Source organism: Artemia sp. Qi Xiang Cuo, chromosome 18 (genome assembly GCF_049724085.1).
Source record: "Artemia sp. Qi Xiang Cuo chromosome 18, ASM4972408v1, whole genome shotgun sequence".
In the NCBI taxonomy this organism is placed as follows: Eukaryota; Metazoa; Arthropoda; class Branchiopoda; order Anostraca; family Artemiidae; genus Artemia; species Artemia sp. Qi Xiang Cuo.
Genome location: NC_142811.1, coordinates 26,492,081 through 26,507,757, shown reverse-complemented (window position 1 = coordinate 26,507,757; position 15,677 = coordinate 26,492,081). Strand labels below are relative to the sequence as shown.

At 36.8% G+C, this 15,677-nt stretch overlaps 1 protein-coding gene across 3 annotated transcripts in view; it reads left to right on the top strand.

The window, feature by feature from the left end:
• The first annotated feature begins 11,264 nt into the window (after positions 1-11,264).
• The window catches only part of ath (ATP-dependent RNA helicase DHX33), a 33,841-nt gene continuing 29,428 nt past the window's right edge, over positions 11,265-15,677 (top strand). Inside the window, exon 1 of one of the 3 annotated variants that reach the window (XM_089103976.1) lies at positions 11,265-11,294. In XM_089103976.1, the coding sequence (XP_088960102.1) occupies positions 11,280-11,294 (15 nt within the window). In that variant the 5' untranslated portion in view covers positions 11,265-11,279. Of the gene's footprint in view, positions 11,295-11,773; positions 11,823-14,067; positions 14,169-15,677 lie in introns of those variants that run through there. The other 2 variants (XM_089103977.1, XM_089103978.1) reach the window with 2 other exon arrangements.

Sequence of the window (15,677 nt, the reverse complement as noted above, 5' to 3'; positions counted from 1 at the left end):
CTTACTACTTTTACTATTACTGCTATCACTAATACTACTCCTGCTTTCACTAATACTACTCCTGCTTCCCCTACTGTTACTTCTGCTACTATGTGTACTACTATTGCTAATGCTAAAGATATTAGTTAAACTTTAAGAAAACGGTGAGGGTGGTGGTGAACTAAATAAAAACCCACTATGTATATATTGGTTATCAAAGAGATGTATAAGCAATATCCCGTCAACAACTTAGTGTAATCAGTGGAAACTCCAAGGGCTCCCAATACTACTACCACTTTTGTCCTACTACTACTACTGCTACTACTACTGGTGCTAGAACTAAATCAAAATGAATTAAGTACATCCAGGTTGTCAAGAAATCCAGGCGGAATATCTTAGGAGCATAAAAAGTATAAAGTAGAAACTTTCAAGGAAAGTTTAAGTTGCTTTATAACTAAATCAAAAGGCACTATGTGTATGCTGGTTGTCCATGAGATATCTCTGCAATATCTCAAGAACTACTGAAGGTATTAAATTGAAACTTTAAGGTCTACTAGTAGTACTACTTCTGCTCTTACAATTGAAATAAATCAAAAGAGCGAAAGTATATCCAGGTTGTCAAAATAGCATAGGCAAGGGCGTTTATTACTAAAAATTGTTGAAAAACTTTATCCAGCATATAAATAGTAAGATAAGATATGGATTCTTAAAAAAAAAGCGAAAAAAAAATATTATTTTCTTTACCAATGAAAAAAAATATGTCAATAAAAAATATCAGACATTCATCAAAAAAAAAACTTTTCCACAAAATAAGTTTTTCAAAGAATAGTAAAGAGCTACCTTAGACCAAAAATGAGCAGAAATAAAGTGAAATTGTAAACCTATCACAAATCACCATCAATAAATAAATGAAACCCCAAACGAACAGAAATGACAATAAATAACAGTCAAACTTAAAACGAGCAGAAATTAATGTAAGTAGGGCTGGCGCCCCCTCCCCATGCTTTCTTAAGTCCAGAACGTAATATACACTTTACTGAAAACCAAATACATTAAAAAATTTTCGCTTTACTAACCTTAACAAATTCAAAATGTGCACTAGATGTGCCCATAAGCTGCCCTACGGACGCTTAAAATTAAGTTGATTGAAAATCCTTCTTTAACACTGTGTGTAAGGAATCCACCAGTGAAATAACTGAGCTACGGTATAAAAAAAAGAATGGAAGCCCGTTGTGTTCCAAAAAGCTGCTGCTGATCGAATTGCTAAGAATGTCTAAAAAATGAAATCCAACATCGTCTAAAAAGTAAAATCACTCCTACTCATAGTGGTGGTTAAAAATGTTCTAAACTCTCCAGACGAAGATAAATAGAATTAGTTAATTCCTAAATTCTGCAAAGTTTGTCAGTGTGGCTCTTCCTAAACGTTCAAAACTGTCTACGGCGAACATGGATCACTTCTTAATTTATCTATCGTAATTGGATGTGGGAGACTTTCTGTGCAGGATTTTGTGTTTGTGCCCTATAGGTGCTTCAGTTGCCATTAGATTTCGATAGATTGCTCCAAGTGCATAGAACACATAGTGCCCTATGTGCACTAGATGCGGCTCCTCTATCCACAAGCCGGGGAACCTTGGCACCCAAAGAAGGCGAGAAAGGTAATGCCCAAGCTGAAAATCATGCTCAATTTTTCTTTTTGAAAACCTCGGTGTCGTGCACAGCGAATTCGTGGCTCAAGGACAAACCATCCTCATTTTTCTTTTGAGGAAAAGTTCCAACTTTATACCATAATCTGTTCCTGAGATACGCCTTTTTTGACCGCAAATGGCAATGCAGAGTGACCTTAAATAGTAGAGCCCCTTGAGAAAACTATTGACTAAAAACCTAAACGACATTTGACTGAATAATCGTTAATGGATAACTCCTCTAGGTTTTGTTTGTTTTGGTGCGTTTTTTTTGGGTGGTGAAAAATTGCTTCCTAATTAAGTTATCTATTATAACCTGCCTCTATATTGTAGTATAATAATTGTAGGTATGAATATACCTACAATGTTTTGCCACTAGTTTGCCACTGGGCCAAAGAAGAAAGTTTATCGGGAGGGAAAGTTAAAGGCTGGTTCTTATTTTAGTCCTATGTGTGGAGGTTTAGATGAGAGCGTGTATCACTTGATGTGTGAATGTGAGGAGTTGAGTGGTTGGAGACTGGAAGTGTTTGGTAGGGGGGTTTATGATTTTGAGTGGTTGGTGAATGTGTGTGCGAATGAGTGTTTTATGGGTATCAGAAGCTTGGCACGATTCCTTCGTCTCGCGATGAATCATAGAAGTAGATTTCTGTAGGATTATGTTAGGTTATGTGCAATTTCTTTGTAATTGTTCTTTGTTTATATTTTTGCCATGGCCTTAGCGCAAAGAAATTCTATTCTATTCTATATAATGGGTCAGAGTTATGTGCTTGAGATTGCTTGTGCATGACGTCAACTGTTGTTGATAGAGGAGCCTCGACATGAGTGGAAAACAATGCAGTGACCAAGACGGTCCTCGAATGGCAAAAAGCCTCCGTTCAACCGGGTGTCCATGAGACTTCAGTTTGTCCAGTTCTAAGCTAGCTTAGGTGCTTCTTGGAGACCTGAGAAGATTTATTACTCCCTGACCTACAATGGTGGGACCCATTACTTTTCTTGAGGCTATACAATTTTCAATAATAGAAGTAATATGAAACTTGCAACTTGGCACGTTACAAAGTTAAAAAACAAGTATCGTATTGACGTTTTGACAGATTAATTCAGACGTTTTGAACTAGGCTTTTCATGAGCTTCAGAAAATCATATCCAAGGGTTAGGAAAAATGAAATTAGGTGATATAGAATTTACTTACTCTGGCAGGAAGGACGAAATGCACAGGCAGGGAGTAGGGCTCATGATGAAAAAGGAAGCTCCTAAATCTTGCTTAGGCTGGGGAAGGGTTAATAGAATCCTAGTTTTTCATTCTACTACTAAAATGTTTAAGGTGTCAGTCATAGTAGTATATTCTCCTGCAGAACTGACTCATGTAGATAGTGACTCAGATGAATTTTACTTTGTTATACAGGAAGCAAATGACAGGATACGAAGCAGAGATTTAGTGTTTCTGTTTTGGGACTTTAATCGCTAGGCTGGCAGAAATAAAGATAGGTGATATCCTATATTCATTGAATAAAAGTAGGTGGTAAATTTGGTGGGGGAAAGAAAATAACAATAGCTATATCCTACTTCAAATTATAGAATAGCCAATACAGTATGGTCATAAAATGGCCCATTAGTTAATTTTGTGGTCACATGATGGCAGGACGGCCAACCTTATTTATTATGTTACTGTAAATTTAACACCGGCAGGGCTGGTACAAGATACTAGGGTATCTTGATAGTTAGCTACTGGATTAGTTAAATTACTGCTTAAAAAACTAGTTACAACTGAAAGTAGTTACTACACTATCTTGCAATGTCCAGAGTTAATCTAAAGCTGAAATTTAGGAAATGTAAGTACCTTCCGGGAAGTTATGATGTTGGTATACTTCTGGATGGGTCTAAAATCTGACAGTGTAGAAGATGACCGGAATAATTTTAGGAACATAATTTGTAAAGTAGCAGATGGGAGAAAGGGAGAAAGTTAAGAGGATAAGAAATATTGTTGAAAACTCTTTGGCATAGTGGTAAGTATAAAATTGAAAGAGAATAGTCAATCTGGACTCGTCCCAGCTAAAGATGGGAAAGGGTCTTAATTAGTGATAAGGCAAGTGGTAATGAGATATGGGTAGAACATTTTCAGAATGTCTGAAACCTTGATCAAGTTACATGAAAAGATATAGAAAAGAATGAAAACTTTTGTTGCAATTTTGAAGTAAAGGAAAGTTTATTCTGCATGGAGGAATTTGTGACAGAGCTAAAAGGATTAAAACAAAATGTCTCAAGTGCTGATAGCATGGTAAATGAATTGCAGAAACATAGTGGTCTTGGAGTTAGATATAAATCACTGCAGGCCAACACAGCTACGCACACTCCTCCTCCATCCTAATGTATTCAAAGCCTCTTTCTTTATGCCCCCTCAGGAAGTTCTCATTTCCCTTAAATCTTTCTTTATGACATCCACCCACCCCAACCTTGGACAATCTGTTTGCAGTTTAGCCCTAGACGGTCGACCGAAAAGGATAATCTTTGACAATCTTTCATCCTTAATCCACAGAACGTGCCCTAGCCGTCTCAACCTTCCTCTTATTTTATCCCTAGAAATCGGGATTGAACCACACTTTTCGTACAGCCTACTGATTGAAATATGGTCAGTCTTCCGGATACCCTGAACAATCCTTAAGCAATTTCTCTGGAAAACGTCTAACAAACCTTCATCCGTTTTCCAGACCGCCCATGCTTCAGAGTCATATTTGAGCACTGTCACCACTGTCTTTACTAATAATGCTACGAAGGTAATTAAAGCTGTCCACCTCATCAATCTTTTCGTTACCCAACTTCACCTTTTTATCTTCACTTATTCCTGGCCTTAGCAACTTAGTCTTCTTAACATTACTTTTTAAACCTATTCTAGCACCCTCAACTCGCAAAACCTCTAAAACTTCATTCATTTTACTCACACTTTCATCTAGGATGCTTAAATCATCAGCATAATCTAAGTCCAGGAAAGTGTTTCTTCCCTATTTAATTCCGTGTTCTCCCATTGCCTTTCTTGTGCTTCTTAAGACGAATTCCATTAAAAGGATCCATATAAAAGGGGATAGAACACAACCTAGCTTAACTCCTGATTTAATACGAAACCAGCTGCTACCCTCATTTCCTTTAACCGCAGCAGTGTTATTCTCGTACATAACACTAATAACTTTAATGTATTTGTCTGGTATACCATACAAGGATAAGACCTTCGCTAAAGGTCTTCTATCAACAGAATAGAACACTTGCTTCTAATCAATAGAACTGAGGACCAAAGGTGTTTAATAACTCAGGCATTTCTCAATGATTAACCTAAGGTTGAAAATATGGTCGACACATCCTCTACCCTTTCTAAAACCACAATGTTCTTCTCTTATAACTTTGTCTTTAGCATATCTCAGTCTAAAAAATATCATATTACTAAGCGAGTTGCTACCTACAGAGACCAGGCTAATGCCTTGATAAATAGCAAAATCACTCTTATCACCTTTCTTATACAGTGGTTTAGTTAAAGTTTTCCTAAAATCGTTAGGAACTTCCCGTTTTTCAGAAATAATATTCATAATCTTCAGTAACTTATTTCTAACCTCAGAGCTAACTTAAGAAACTCATTTACCACACTTTCAATACCTGGAGCCTTATTGTTTTTCTTAATCCTTTTAGTACTGTCGCTAAGACTTCCACACAAGACAAATCTTCCTTCACATCTAAGGTATCGTAAACTTTTTTTATTTTCCTCTGTATCTTTTCCTGCAACTCTATCTCGACTTAGCACATTCTCAAAATGTGCTGTCCATCTCTCTTTAATTCTTTTTTTTAACACAAATTGTGACCCTGTTCCTATCTTTAAGTGGGACAAGTTCAGATTGGCTACTCCCTCATAGTTTATCAATATACCAGTACAATGTTTTACTATTATGCGTCTGGCTGCATTTTTCAAGAACCTTAACAATTTTGTCCATGGCCTCCGCTTCATACCTCCTTAGTTCATATTTTAAAACTTTATCGACTTTCTTTACATGAATTTTGTTTTCATATTATCTATCACTCAGATAATTCTTATGCAAGCCCCTTCTCTCCTTTATTAAACCTAAAGCCTTTTCACTAACATTCCTTGCTGCGCTCCTAACTTTTTTCCTAAGATTAATTAAAAAACTTTTTCCAGAAAATAGGTTTTTCAAAGAAAAGTAAAGAACTCAATTAAACAAAAAAAACAGCAAAAATAAAATCAAATGATCTAGCAAGCGTGGAACATCCACAAATCAGCATCGATAAATAAATGAAACCCAAAACAAACAGAAATTACAATAAATAACCGAGTCAAACTCAAAACAAGCAGAAATTAACAAAAGTTGGGCGCAAAACCCCTATGCCTTCCCAAAGCCAGAACAAAATTTGCACTTTACTGAAAAATTATAAATATTTTTACTTTTATAACTTCGATAAGTCAAATAATTTTAACATTTTGATTACAAAATATCAGTATATGTATATTAAACTGACAATGCACATTCATTTGTATTTTGTCAGTAAAGTCCAAATTTTGTTCTGGCCTTAGGAAGGCATAGGCCTGATTTGTGGTAGTTTCACGCTTGGCAGATTATTTGATTTTTATTTTTGCTCATTTTTTGTTTAATGGAGTTCTTTACTTTTCTTTGAAAAACTTATTTTCTGGAAAAAGTTTTTTCAACTAATTTCTGTTCGTTTTATATTGACATAGTCTTTTCAGGGAAAAAGAAAATAATACTTTAAATCTTTTCGTTTTTTAAGACTATGCTTTGGCCTGCTATTTGTTTGCAGGAGACAAATTTTCAGCAATTTTTAACAACATATATGCCCCCATGGCATGACTTATAACCCTTGCCCTGAAGACTGTGGGGGGAGTGTCCTGTTCAGAGGTATAATTTCCTGAACTTTGAACTGCGTGGAACAAAATGACTCTCTCAAAATATTAATTGGATGTGTTTGGGAAAATGGTGGGCGTGAGAGGGGCGTTAGTCGCTCTCCAATCACTTTCAACTGTTAAAAAAGGCATTAGCAGTTTCAATATCCAATTGAATGAGCCCTTTTGAAGTTTCCGCGCTTTCAATAAAAACATTATACGCCCCCAGGGCATAATTTACAACCCTTGCCCTGAGGGCTGTGGGGGAGGGGGGGTTGCCATCCTCCAAGACCTAATTTCAAGAACTTGAAACTACGTTGAATAAAATGGATATCTCAAAGTTTTGATTAGATGTATTTGGGGAAAAAGTGGGCGCGAGAGGCGGGTTAGTTGCCCTCTAATCACTTTCGACTGTTAAAAAGGGTACTAGCCCTTTGAATTTCCAATCAAATGAGCCTTTTTTAAAGTTTCTATGACAACGTCTTCTATAAAAAATCTTATATGCCCCCATGGCATAACTTACAACCCTTGCCCTAAAGAATGTGCGGGACTGTACTCAAGAATATAATTTCTATCTGGAAATCAACTACGCTGAACAAAATGGCTATCTCAAAATTTTGATTGGATGTGTTTCGGGAAATGTTGGGCGTGGGGGGGGGGGTAGTAGCCCTCCAATCACTTTCGACTATTAAAAAGGGCACTAGCCCTTTGAATTTCCAATCAAATGAGTCTTTTTTAAAGTTTCTATGACAACGCCTTCTATAAAAACCTTATATGCCCCCAGGGCATAACTTAAAACCTTTGCCCTGAGGGTTTTTGGGGAGTGTCCTCCTCAAAAATATATTTTAAATCTGGAAATCAACTACGCTGGACAAAATGGCTATCTCAAAATTTTGATTGGATGTGCTTGGGGGAATTATGGGCGGGGGGGGGGGATAGTTGCCCTTTAATCACTTTCGACTATTAAAAAGGGCACTAGCCACTTCAATTTCCAATTGATTGAGCCCTTTTGAAGTTTCTACAATAACACTTTAAATAAAAACTTTATATGCCCCCAGGGCATAGCTTACAACCCTTGCACTGAGGCCTCTGAGGGGTTATCATCCTAAAAGACAAAATTTCCAGGACTTTCAACTACATTGAAAAAAATGAATATCTCAAAATTTTAATTCGATGTGTTTGGGAAAATGGTGGGCGTAGGAGGGGCGTTAGAAGTTTCTACGACAAAGATTTCAATAAAAACCTTATATGCCCCCAGGGCATAACTTATAATCCTTGCCCTAATGGTTGTGGGGGAGTGTCCTCCTCAAAAATATGTTTTCTATGTGGACAACACCTACGCTGAACACAATGGCTATCTCGAAATTTTGATTGGATGTGTTCGGGGGAATGAGGGGTGTTGTCGGAGGGGGGACTAGTTGCCCTCCAATCACTTTTGACTATTAAAAAGGGCACTAGCCCTTTGAATTTCCAATTGAATGAACCTGTTTTGAAGTTTCTACGACAACGCCTTCTATAAAAAAACCTTATATGCCCTCAGGGTATAACTTAAAACCCTTGCCCTGAGGGTTGTGGTGGACTGGCCTCCTCAAAAACATTTTTTCTATGTGTAAATGAACTACGCTGAACAAATTAGCTATCTCACAATTTTTATTTGATATGCTTTGGGGAATGATGGGCGGGGGGGGGGGCCTGGTTACCCTCCAATCACTTTTGACTATTAAAAATGGCACTAGCCCTGTGAATTTCCAATCGAATGAGCCTTTTTTGAAGTTTCTACGACAACACCTTTTATAATAACCTCATATGCCCCCAGGGCATAACTTAAAACCCTTGCGCTGAGGGTTGTGGGGGAGTGTCCTTCTCAAAAACATATTTTCTATCTGAAAATCAACTACGCTGAACAAAATGGCTATCTCCAAATTTTGATGCGCTGTTTTTGGGGGAATGATGGGCATGGGGGGGCTAGTGGCCCTCCAATCACTTTTGACTATTAAAAAGGGTACTGGCCCTTTGAATTTCCAATCGAATGAGCCTGTTTTGAAGTTTCTACGATAACACCTTCTATCATAACCTCATATGCCCCAAGGGCATAACTTAAAACCCCTGCCCTGATGGTTGTGGGGGAGTGTCCTCCTCAAAAACATATTTTCTGTCTGAAAATCAACTACGCTGAACAAAATGGCTATCTCAAAATTTTTATTGTATGTGTTTTGGGGAATTATGGGCGTGGGGGGGGGGGGGCTAGTTGCCCTTCAATCACTTTCGACTGTTAAAAAGGGTACTAGCCCTTTGAAGTTCCAATAGAATGAGCCTGTTTTGAAGTTTCTACGACAACGCCTTCTATAAAAACCTTATATGCCCTCAGGGCATAACTTAAAACCCTTGCCCTAAGGGTTTTGAGGGAGTGTCCTCCTCAAAAATATATTTTTTATCTGAAAATCAACTACGCTGATCAAAATGGCTGTCTCAAAATTTTGATGCGATGTATTTGGGGGAATGATGGGCATGGGGGGGCTAGTGGCCCTCCAATCACTTTTGACTATTAAAAAGGGTACTGGCCCTTTGAATTTCCAATCGAATGAGCCTGTTTTGAAGTTTCTACGATAACACCTTCTATCATAACCTCATATGCCCCCAGGGCATAACTTAAAACCCGTCCCCTGAGGGTTGTGGGGGAGTGTCCTCCTCAAAAATATATTTTCTATCTGGAAATCAACTACGCTGAACAAAATGGCTATCTCAAAATTTTGATTGGATGTGTTAGGGGGAATGATGGGCGTGGGGGGGGGGGGCTAGTGGCTCTCCAATCACTTTCGACTGTTAAGAAGGGTACAAGCGCTTTGAATTTCCAATAGAATGAGCCTGTTTTGAAGTTTCTACGACAACGCCTTCTATAAAAACCTTATATGCCCTCAGGGCATAACTTAAAACCCTTGCCCTAAGGGTTTTGAGGGAGTGTCCTCCTCAAAAATATATTTTTTATCTGAAAATCAACTACGCTGATCAAAATGGCTGTCTCAAAATTTTGATTGGATGTGTTTAGGGGAATTACGGGCGGGGGGGGGGGGCTAGTTGCCCTCCAATCACTTTTGACTCTTAAAAAGGGCACTAGCCCTTTGAATTCCCAATCGAATGAACTTGTTTTGAAGTTTCTACGACAACGCCTTCTATAAAAAACATATATGCCCCCAGGGCATAACTCAAAACCCTTGTCCTGAGGGTTGTGGGGGAGTGTCCTCCTCAAAAATATATTTTATAATTGTAAATCAACTACGCTTAACAAAATGGCTATCTAAAAATTTTGATTGGATGTGTTTGGTGGAATGATGGGAGTGGGGGGGGGCTAGTTGCCCTCCAATCACTTTAGACTATTAAAAAGGGTACTAGCCCTTTGAATTTCCAATCGAATGAGCCTGTTTTGAAGTCTCTACGACAACACCTTCTATAAAAACCTCATATGCCCCCAGGGCATAACTTAAAACCCTTGCCGCGGGTTGTGGGGGAGTGTCCTCCTCAAAAACATATTTTATATCTGGCAATCAACTACGCTGAACAAAATAATTAACTCAAAATTTTTATTGGCTGTATTTGGGGGAATGATGGGCATGGAGGGGGGGCTAGTTGCCCTCCAATCACTTTCGACTATTAAAAAGGGTACTGGCCATTCGAATTTCCAATCGAATGAGCCTGTTTTGAAGTTTCTATGATAATACCTTCTATAAAAACCTCATATGCCCCCAGGGCAGAACTTAAAACCCTTGCCCTGAGGGTTGTGGGGGAGTGTCCTCCTCAAAAAAATATTTTCTATCCGGAAATCAACTACGCTGAACAAAATGGCTATCTCAAAATTTTGATTGGATGTGTTTGGTGGAATGATGGGCGTGGGGGTGCTAGTTGCCCTCCAATCTTTTTCGACTATAAAAAAGGGCACTAGCCACTCCCATTTTCAATCGAATGAGCCCTTTTCGAAGTTTTTACGACAACTCCTTCGATACAAAGCTTATCTAGGTTTTACTAATTTTCTAATTACTAATTTTTACCTAGGTTTTACTAATTTTCGACCTATTTTCGACTCGGTCAAAAATTGGGGGGGGGGGGGCTCAAACCGGGTAACCCCCCCCCCCCTGCATACGGCCTTGCATTGTGCCCACATCGTTCTTTACTTAGGCAGCGCTAGCGCTCTGCCTATTAAACCATCAGCAACTTTACAAATTAGCGTATTGGCGAGACTCTGTTATAATCTCCGTATTCAAAAAAGCTGAAAGAACTGAATGCAAAAACTGGTGTAGTATATCTTTCATAAGGATAGCTGCAAGAGATTTTACCGACTGGCTGGTCATTTTTACCGACTGTTTTTTGTCAATAATTTGCAAAATGTCCAATTCGAATACAATACGTAAAATCACTCCACGAGTCGGTAAAACCGCTGCATTTACCAACGGAGATTTAGATTTCGGCATATATCATGTCACAATTTTAATGCTGTTTATTTAACCAGAGGAAAAAGTTGTGGCACCATCCAAAAAATCACGGCAGGAGTCGGTAAAACTGCTGCGTTTACCGACCAAGTTTAAAATTTCAGTAGACGACATGTCAGTATTTTCGTGGTCTTTATTGAACCGAACAAAGAATTTTAACGGCGTCGGGAAAATTGATTTTACCTAATTATTTCTTGTACCGAGTGACCAAAAACATTAGGGGGCGGGCGCCCCCTGCTCCCGTACATGACGGCCTTGCAAGTAAGTACCTTATCTTGTCAAACTCCAAATAAAAAAGGCGTTATCGTAATTTTTGCTGCATCAACGATAATTTAACAGAAAATATAATTTAGAAATGTATTTCTTGTCCAATTTTAAATTTTGATAAAAAATTAAACTGGTACCGCATTATCAACTTTCTCACCAGTTATAATTTTTGGCTTTATTTAATAAATTATAATATTTTCCATCTTCATGGGGGGCAAGCCGGGCAACTGCCGCACTTCCCTTTGCACCCTCAAATGACACTTATAACCGTAGCCTCCATTTAACATCTCTTTGATTTACTTCCTTTACTTTCCTTATATTATCATAAGATTTATTACAAAGATTATTCTTTTATAGACTCCTTTTCTTGCCTCTTCTACCAAGGATTCTGCCGAAAAATTATTTTTCTATGTGGTGTAATTATATTTATCAGGCAACTCAATAAAATAGGCAAATATTTTGAAAAAAAAATTTCTCAGCCGGGTTGTAGGCTATAGAAAAAAGAAGTGGGGTAATTTTTTAGTAAGTCTGATTTAGCATTGGAATAAATCATTTAGGTATTAGTATTGTATTCCCATTCTACGTAAAGAAGCACCATAAAGTTTCCCCCTGCTAATGGTGAAATAGGTAGGCCTATTAGTCTGGTTTTAGGCCAACTCAAAAGAAAACACTGTAAAATTCTGAAAATAACTTTACAAAAAAAAATTACAAAAGCATTTACTTGTTTCATTCCTAAAATTCTTTCACATTACTTTACCCTCCCCCTACTAAATCTTAGCACACATGATATAGGCCTAGGCCTATTTGCTGGGGCATAAGTTGCTATGTAGCAGGGAGGGGGGTCAACTGCTGGTAAATATATACCAAATCATATTATTGAGTTAGGAATAAAGTGAATACACCATTTGATACCTTTTTTTATGCTGATTACAAATATAATAATCATTTTGGTAGGCCTAAATATATAGGCCTACCAAGTCATATTAGGCTATTGAGTTAGGAATAAAGTGAATACACCATTTGATGCCTTTTTTTTACGCTGATTACAAATATAATAATCATTTCTATTGGAAATGAATTTTAACCCCCCCCCCCTATATATGCCAATTCAGGGTATATATTTCTACATTAGGGGGTCAATATATACAAAATCATAGTATTGAGTTAGGACTAAAGTGAATACACCATTTTTTGCATTTTTTTATGCTTATTAAAAATTTAATAATCATTTCTATTTGAAATGAATTTCAGCTCCCCCCCCCCCTATAGCGGCTAGCCCTACCCTACCCCTTAATTGGCAAATATAGGGGGGGGGGCAGAAATCCATTTCCGAAATAAATGCTTATTATATTCTTAATAAGCATAAAAAAAGGAATAAAATGGTGTATTCACTTTAGTCATAACTCAATAATATGATTTGGTATATATTGACCCATTAGGGAGGGTGGGGGTAAAGTTTAAACCTCTCATTTACATCAGAAACAAAATTTCCCCCCCCCCGCATGGGTAAATATCTACCAAATCATATTATTGAGTTAGGACTAGCCTAAAGTGAATACACCGTTTGATGTTTTTTCTTTATGCTGATTATGAATATAATAAGCATGGTAAATATCTACCAAATCATATTATTGAGTTAGGAATAAAATGAATACACCATTCAATGCCTTTTTATGCTGATTACAAATATAATAAGCATTTCTATCGGAAATGAATTTCAGCCCCCCCCCCCTATATATACCTAACCCAACCTAACCCTGAATTGGCATATATAGGGGGGGGGGGGGCTGAAATTCATATACAATAGAAATGCTTATTATATTTCTAATCAGTATAAAAAAGGCATCAAATGGTGTATTCACTTTAGTCCTAACTCAATAATATGATTTGGTAGATATTTACCATAAGCATTTCTATCAGAAATGAATTTCAGCCCCCCCCCCCCTTATATATACCAATTCAGGGTTAGGTTTGGTATATATAGGGGGGGGGGGCTGAAATTCACTTCCAATAGAAATGCTTATTATATATGTAATCAGCATAAAAAAAGGCACAAATGGTGAATTCACTTTATTCCTAACTCAATAATATGATTTGGTAGATATTTACCCCCTCATGTAGAAATATATATCCTGAATTGGCAAGTAGGCTATATAGGGGGGGGGGGCTGAAATTCATTTCCAATAGAAATGATTATTAAATTTGTAATCAGCATAAAAAAAGGCATCAAATATTGTATTCACTTTATTCCTAACTCAATAATATGATTTGGTAGATATTTACCATCATTTCTATTGGAAATGAATTTTAGCCCCCCCCCCCTATATATGCCAATTCAGGGTATATATTTTGGTAAAAATTTAGAATTGTGGCACCCCATAAGGAGACATGTTAAGAAAACAATTCTTACTTTAAAATATGTATAATGATCCTAGTTAACATATTATCCAAGGGGAGAACCTTTATCATCAAGTCTTTACTCTAAAAATTCTTCTTTTTCCAGCTTAAAAGAAAAAGTTTCCTAAACCACCACATTGAGATTCAATGCCTAAGTCTTTCGAAATTGCCGCCAAATAAATTGTTTTATAGATAGCATTCATGCTGGTCTTTAGCATTCATATTTTGATTTTTGCCTTGCACCACTGCTCATGGAAAAAAAAGTATTAAAAAGACCAGCATGAACGCTATCTATAAAACAACTTATTTGGCAGCAATTTCAAAAGACTTAAGCATTGAATCTCAACGTGGTGGTTTTAGGAAACTTTTTCTCTTAAGCTGGAAAAAGAAAGATTTTTAGAGGAAAGACTTGATGATAAAGGTTCTTCCCTTGGATAATATAAGAACTAGGATCATTATACATATTTCAAAGTAATAATTGTTTTCTTAACATGTCTCCTTATCAGGTGCCACAATTCTAAATTTTTACCATTTTGGCATTAGGAGGGTGGGGGCAAATTTTGTTTCTTATGTAAATGGGAGGTAAGTTTAAACTTTACAGCCCCCCCCCTAATTTATAAATATATACCCTTAATTGACATATATAGGGGGGGGGGGGGATAAAATTCATTTCTAAAATAAATTATTATTATATTTGTAATCAGCATAAAAAAAGGCATAAAATGGTGTATTCACTTTACTCCTAACTCAATAATATGATTTGGTATATATTTACCCAACTGGTTCTCCCAGACCTTGGTTTGCCTCCCAGACCCAGTTTGGCCCCCAGCTAAATGTAGTTTCTTCTAAAATCTTGTTGAAACTAAGATAAACCTACATAATTTAAGCATCAACAGAAACAGATCAGTTTTTTTAGTTTACATTTACCCTTATAGTATTAACAAGTACCTTTATGGTACTAAATGGCTTATTTTCAGTTTTTAGTGTCATTTTTACTTGATCTGAGAAAGTTGGCTCCAACTTTGCCCCCCCCCCCCCAGGATTTTGACAAAATTATGCCACTATATATTTGGTAGGCTAGTAGTGATCTGCTTTCAGTCCTAGACCTATTAAAAAGAAATTGTAAAATTCTAGTTTAGCTACTTTTTGCTCTCTTGGAAAGGGGTAAAGGTTAGGAAGATGAAACTTTCAGGGTTGGTCTACAAACTGAAGTAGGCTATGCCCCAGGAAAGTATTTTGAAGTGCCCAACTCTGCTCTGTGTACCTCTAAAGGGTAGGGTAGTGACCTTTCATGTCCTTTGAAAATCTTTGTGTTATGAAAGTAGCCATGCAAAACAGATCTTCTGCTTAAATGAAGTACAAGAAAACTGTTTTCAGATTCAAAACTTTGCTGAATCCCAATTTATGATGATTCCAAGATCTACAAATACATTTCCTAAATTTAGGAAAAACCCATTGATATGGCTTAAAATTCTACCCAAATAACCTAACAATCTTTAATTTCAACTGGAAAATAATAAATAATTTCTAAATACTTGTTTTCAAAATGGACTGAAAATAATTTTTTTTCTTGAGAATCAATCAATGCAAGCAAAAAAGAGGGGCACAAAACAGAATGGGCTTTACATAACAAAGATATCAAATGGACCTAAGCTATGATACTTTCTCAATAACACATGGCTTTTCCACCCTCTCCAAAATTCTGGCCTTCTTTCTTTTGGTATGTGGCAGAACACTGAAGATCAGTCTGATATTTACAATTTACATGATTTTGACAGAAAATTGCTATTTTCCACAAAAAGCTGAACAATAAATATCTAATTTCTTTCCCAGAAAAAAAGATTTAAAAAGATCTCCAGTTATAAGCCCTTCATTAATCAACCCATGAATACACTAATTAGAAACAAATTGAGTCTTTTCAGAAATGGTAAACAGGGTGAAGCTAATAAATTAAAAAAAAATTAAAAGGAAACTCATAAA